At 36.5% G+C, this 6318-nt stretch overlaps 1 protein-coding gene across 3 annotated transcripts; it reads right to left on the reverse strand.

Annotated features, from left to right (window-relative positions):
* Positions 1-6116, reverse strand: LOC115976986 (tudor domain-containing protein 3). Of its 3 annotated transcripts, none has more exons than XM_031098591.1 (8): positions 5756-6115; positions 5459-5626; positions 3652-3898; positions 1875-2015; positions 1580-1720; positions 1228-1410; positions 544-815; positions 1-414 (listed from the first exon to the last, which is right to left on the reverse strand). In XM_031098591.1, exons 1-8 carry the CDS (start codon positions 6047-6049, stop codon positions 271-273), a joined length of 1590 nt encoding a protein of 529 aa, XP_030954451.1. In that variant the 5' UTR covers positions 6050-6115; the 3' UTR covers positions 1-270. The 3 variants fall into 3 exon arrangements, with proteins under 3 accessions (XP_030954451.1, XP_030954450.1, XP_030954452.1); XM_031098590.1 differs by having other exon boundaries at positions 1559-1720; XM_031098592.1 differs by lacking the exon at positions 1580-1720 and having other exon boundaries at positions 1854-2015; positions 5756-6116.
* Between the last annotated feature and the right edge of the window lie 202 nt (positions 6117-6318).

Genomic DNA, 6318 nt, shown 5'->3' on the forward strand with positions numbered 1-6318 from the left:
AAATCAGAAAAAGTTCAATTCCTTTCTCATTCTTCAAAAAGGTACTGTAACTGTGTAAGTCTTTACCGAACAATCAAATATGAGGGTGGCAATAGAAGAGAAATTTTCAAGATTTTAACACGTTCAGGACCTCGCTACTGACACTTGAATAAATACACATTGCTAACGCAAAAAATTATAATTACCAAAAAACCACAAAAGTTACTATACACACAATGACACAAAAGAGGCTATGAGGATATAGATAATACAGAGACTAAGGATAGAAAGTTAACCAAATCTTCTTCCCCTTCCCCTTCCCCTTCCCCTTCCTCTCCCTCGTCCTGTACCACGAGACCTATCATCATCTCTTTCATAATTAAACATACTCATAAGCAAGTTATCAGCCCCTGCTTCATGACTGCCTCTTTGTACCTGAAAAACAATTTGAAAAATAATTGTATCAAATATTGGAAGAAAACTCAGAGCCCAAAATGAAAATACTACACTGAAAATCTATTACTTAACAACAGAAATAAGACTAAATTATAGAAAGATGCTGACATGAGAATCTTCTAAATCAAATTGGTTTTGAAGCTGCCATGCAAGATCCTCATCACGACTAATGTTTGGAAACCCATCTCTTGTTACAGGCTTTGTCTCTCCTCTTCCCTTTTCCCATTCATCTAGAGTGTAAACAACTGGCTCTTCTTCTTGTTTCCCCTTTCCCCTATGTTTTCTACCTTTATATTGTCGCCCATCCTGGTTTTGGTTGCTCATTTTCTGGCGGAGTTTCTGTGCAGCTGCTTGATTTTGAACAGGGATATATTCCACAACTGTTATAAGACACAAATATTTACATTAGTATGACATACAAAATTTTAAATGCACAAAATGGTCCATTTTCTTCCCATTAGGTAGACGATGTGTCTATTTGCTTTCTTTATGATAAGTTCAATTGAGATTTCAAGACACTATCTCAGTTTTCAGTTCTATTTTATTCTGTTGTTCAGGTAATGAGTCCATAATATATTTTTTTGATAAGTAATGAGTCCGTAATATATGATGACCACACAGTAAATGTAGACCATGAGGATCAGAAATTTGGTTTCCTCTCCTGCCATATTATTATCAATTTGTAAAACATGACCCTTCCAAACCCAATGACCCTTTTCATCTTCTCATTTATAATAAACAGAATGCATAATGAAACTGCAATCCAAGAGTCCTAAAAAATTGAAGTTACACCTTCTTTGGCTCTTATTTCAGAGCTGCTTGGATTTTCTTCAGCTCTCTCTGTAATGGAAGCCGCATTTGGATTATTATCTGCACTGGTTGCTTTATCAAGGTTTCGCTGCTTTCCAGTTGGCCTAATATTAGTATTTCCAACACCATTAGGCCCAAAGCTTTTGGAAGTAGACTCAGTGTATTCTGCAAAGCAGAATTTTTTCACCATGAGTTCATATGCAATATGTCTAGCAACTAAAAACAAATTGTAAAGTGTAAACATGGTTTTCAATAATCCATCTAAAGAGTGTATCATTACAACATCAATAATCAAACCAATGTTATACCATACCAGTGGTCGTTTCAGCACTACCTCTCTCTGTAATTGAAGCTGCATTTGGATTATTATATACACTAGTTGCTTTATCAAGGTTTTGCTGCCTTCCAGTTGGCCTAATATTAGAATTTCTAGCACCATTAGGCCCAAAGCTTTTGGAAGTAGACCCAGTGTATTCTGCAAAGCATAATTTTTTCACCATGAGTTCACATGCAATATGTCTAGCAACTAAAAACAAATTGTAAAGTGAAAACATGGTTTTCAATAATCCATCTAAAGAGTAAATCATTACAACATCAATAATCTAAACCAGTGGTCGTTTCAGCACTACCTCTCTCTGTAATTGAAGCTGCATTTGGATTATTAACTGCACTGGTTGCTTTATCAAGGTTTTGCTGCCTTCCTGTTGGCCTAATATTAGTATTTCTAGCACCATTAGGCCCAAAGCTTTTGGAAGTAGACTCAGCGTATTCTGCAAAGCATAATTTTTTCACCATGTGTTCATATGCAATATGTCTAGCAACTAAAAACAAATTGTAAAGCGCAAACATGGTTTTCCATAATCTATCTAAATAGTAAATCATTACAACAATAATAATCCCAATGTTATACCATACCTGTGGTTGTTTCAGCATTACCTCTCTCTCTCTCTCTCTCTCTCTCTATATATATATATATATATATATTTTTAAGAATACTAGCCCATGACTCCAGCCAAATTCACACCTAAGATAAAAAACGCAATTAACACTTAAAGTCATGTGAAGGAGAAGGGAAGAAGAATCAATTTGATTTGACTATTAAAAAAAATTTAATTAATTTTCCACTCTGTCAGACCTTCAAAGACAATAGCCAATTCCATCTGCCCACACACAAAACTTGGAAATAGATTACCAGTTTTCAATTTCTCTCTTCCACTTCCCGTAAACCATGTGACTCGAAATCAATCTCTCTCTCTCTCTCTCACCTACCTATGGTCTCTCCCCTCTGAACTCACCTCCAGGGGCACAAGAAGCAGAGAAACTGAAGAGAAAGCAATTGAAAAAAAAAAAAAAAAAAAAAAAAAAAACTGAAGAAAATGAAGAAGAATGGTGTTGCTGATCCAGCGAGCTCAAGTTCGATGGTGCTCGCTGTAATCTTTTAAGAAATTTCAAACAAATATTGTACCGGTCAAGATAACTATAATGTGTGAAACACCCCAGAATTAAAACCAATACATTTCCAGTGGTAGATCACACCAGTTCAGGTATGGCATAAAATTTATAACTTTGGTAAGATCTCCTCCCATTGAATCCACCGATTTCCTCCAATTTTTATTGACTAGTTGAAGGCCCATGCAATGCATTGCACGGTTTCAATCATAAAATTATAAAATCCAATTTTTATAACTTTGATCTAACCTGGAGGACATGTTTAACATACCTTTACAGTATGTTCGTTTTAAAATCCATAAAATACTCTTTCTTTAGCTTCAACTTCATTTACGTATTTTCATGGAGAACTTTCTTGTTTCAAATTAACATTTTGTCAAGTACACAAGTATAAGCATAATTGATACAACCAACACAAAAGAATGGAGCTAAGGCTTACTTCAGTAGAGTTTGTTGCATATTTGGTTGCAGCATTACACAAATCAGCCTAACAAAATAACACAAGCCACAAAACATAATAGCACTAGAATTTCATCATACCTCAAGTAATTTTCTTGATTGATTGATGCAATAGACTATTCTTAAAATGTGACGCATTATATTTTCTAGCTAATAACAGAACTTGTGTGCAAATACAAGTTTTGAGCAGATACTTTTCTTGCATACATACTTAAATTTTACCAAACCCTTAGCAAAAAATAATAATAAATAAATAAATAATTAATTTAATTTAACAAACCATAATGGTAAAAGAAATAACTGTGGTGGGGTGGTTCGACTCTACAGTGACTCTATAATGCCAAAAACGAATAACACTTAAATCTGGGACAACCCTTCAAAATACTGGAACAATTCCTTAAAAGTCCAAATTCAAAACTAACTAATAGGTTTTTTCTTACTAGAACTAGGAGATAAGTAAATAAAAAAATCTACTATAAAAATGCTTTGGACACTGACCAGAAGATTTTCCTTGCTGAGCAAATCGATGTGAGGGTGCCCCAATTTGCAACTTCTCAAATGGAGGAGGACCTCCTGTACCACTCTCCTGTGATAGCCTCAATGATGAGCGGGAAAGACCTGAATATTTTTGGCTCATCTTCCATTCTTCATAGAGTGGTTGAACAAGTCCTCCTAATAGAGTTAACACTTTAGGATTCAAGCATACTATACCATTACGTACTACAGCTTTATTTTCCAAACGGACCTGCCAAATAAATTGCAAAAGAAGAGTTAAAACTTGAAATACAATGACCAATTGAAAAAATGTTTCTTGAGTACATATGAATTACTCAATAAAAAAACAGAGATGCTTAACTGTCAAATTAAAATTGGGAACATCAATTGAGACATGTAAGGCCTTAACAAGTAAGGAAATGCTACCTATTCAACAACTTGAACAAGTAATGTCATCAGTGTCTCAACCAATAAGATTAAAACCTCGATCTCACCTTTTTCTCTTGCAAGCAAACAAATCATGTCTATACCATGGCATGATACATGAATCTCTCTCTGCCAAGAATTTCTCAACACCATAATTAAATCCAATCCAGCAGCAAATAAACAAAAACAAACATTAAAATAAGACTCAATTCAACTTTCAACAGACTAAGCAAGGCCCTAAAGAGAGCTCTCCATCAGCCGCAACATCCCAAATTAGTGCTTGAACACTAGAACTAGCTTTCCATTGCCTATTATAAGTCTTTAAAGGGAGGTTCCAGTTACATTCCCCATCAACTAGCTCTAGTTAAGGTTAGAGTGCCTGTCAAAATCTTATTCAGCCAAATAATCCAAAATCCATGATCACTACTACATCCATCCACCATTTCTTATCACCATTAGAAATATATTACAAATGTACATGCACAACTTGTACTATTTTACTTCAGTACTTGTCTGGCACAATGTTATGTCCCCACCCCCCCCCCCCCCCCCTCCTCCTCCTCCTCCTCCCTGATGGGCTCATTGTAAAACAACATGTAAACATGTAGTGCTTAAGGCTTTCCATTGTGAATCTAAGCAATCAGACTGAATCACATTAATTCATTCGTGCTTCCACTTTCTCTATTTCCCTCTCCTCTATCACTCTAATTCCCAACATCAATTCTAGCAATATATAAGGCCCTCTACTTTATCATAAAATCTAATATCATCGAGTCATTCCATAATTGTCACTTGCATCATCTTCCATAATCACTAATAAACTATGAATTACAACAAGGAATTACTAGTGGACTAGCAGCTAACCAATGAACACAATTCGGGACAAAACTTGCAAGTTTAGTGCCAACTAAATTTCATAATTTTAGTAGATGTCAGATATATCAATACAGGCTCAATGCAGATGCACACAACTTGTGCTATTGTACTGCAGTACTTGTCCAGCATCCTAACGTGTACTACAGCTTAAGGTCCCCCAACGGGCCCATTGTAACTTGTAAGTCATCAGGCCGAGCCACATGAACATTAATTCATGTGTACACTTCCACTCTCTCTATTTTCCTCTGTTCTCTCCCTCTCATTCCCAACATCAGGCTTAGCAATATATAAGGCCCTCTACTTCTTCATTATTCCATAATTGTCACTTGCATCAATATAAATCTCGCCACAATAATGGGTTGGAAAAGATAGCTCCAAACCAGCTTGGAGCCAAACTTTATCCTTACAACAATGAAATTTACTAGTGGTCTAGCAGATAGCCAAATGAACACAATTAGGTGCCAATAAAATTTAATAATTTAAGTAAAGAATAAAACTGAGAGATTACCTTAGTGCCAGGAACAACGTCGTCGGGGATCGAAGGGATATGAGAGAACTCTATAGCAGTTATCTCAGCGTGTCCATCTGTGAGCCCTAGCCTTAGAAGCCGCTTACTATTTGAACTATGCGAAAATTCCTCAATTGTGCTTTTCGCTATGTCTCTCACTGAAGATATCTGCTCAAATTTCAACAAAATCAAAGCATCAGATTCAGAAATCAATTAACCAAGGTCCTGTTTGGTTTCCGAGAAAACGAGGCTAAAAAAGAAAAATAAATAGTAAAAAAGAAAAGAAAAGCGAGTTGCCTGAAGGACTTTGGGACCGAGAATATGAGATGGCTTGCGAGGGAGAGTCGGGTCAGGTAGGGACTTGGCTCCGAAGGATTTGAGATCCATGTTGGTGAGCTCGGACTCGACTGAATCCACAACCGTAGACATGTCGTCGGCCAAGGCGGAGTGGATCATGATTATGGCTTTCAATTGGTCGATGTCGCCGAGACACCATCCTCTACTTCTTAGCGTTTCTAATATGATCGAATCCGAATCGGTGGTGGTGGTGGCGGAGGTGGAGGCGGCGGCCGTGGTGGTGTTCTCTTCCATTTTTGTTCTTTTAGCGTCTGTGCGCTGCGATCCTGGGAATTTGAATCGGAATGTGAAAAGCAGAAAAGGAAAATTCCGTTTGCGAGAAAAAAGTTGTTGTTGGGCTGGGCCGAAGAGAGGTTGATATAGTTTGGGTTTCGAAAAAGGCCCAGATCTGGTTGCTTCATGCAATAGTGCATTAACGAGTGGAATTTGAAAGTTAAAAATTCTTTTATTTCGCAGTAGCATGAAATATAATTGTTTTCCGCTAATTTTTTTAGAAAATAACT

The sequence above is a fragment of the Quercus lobata genome, chromosome 2 (genome assembly GCF_001633185.2).
Source record: "Quercus lobata isolate SW786 chromosome 2, ValleyOak3.0 Primary Assembly, whole genome shotgun sequence".
Taxonomy (NCBI): Eukaryota; Viridiplantae; Streptophyta; class Magnoliopsida; order Fagales; family Fagaceae; genus Quercus; species Quercus lobata.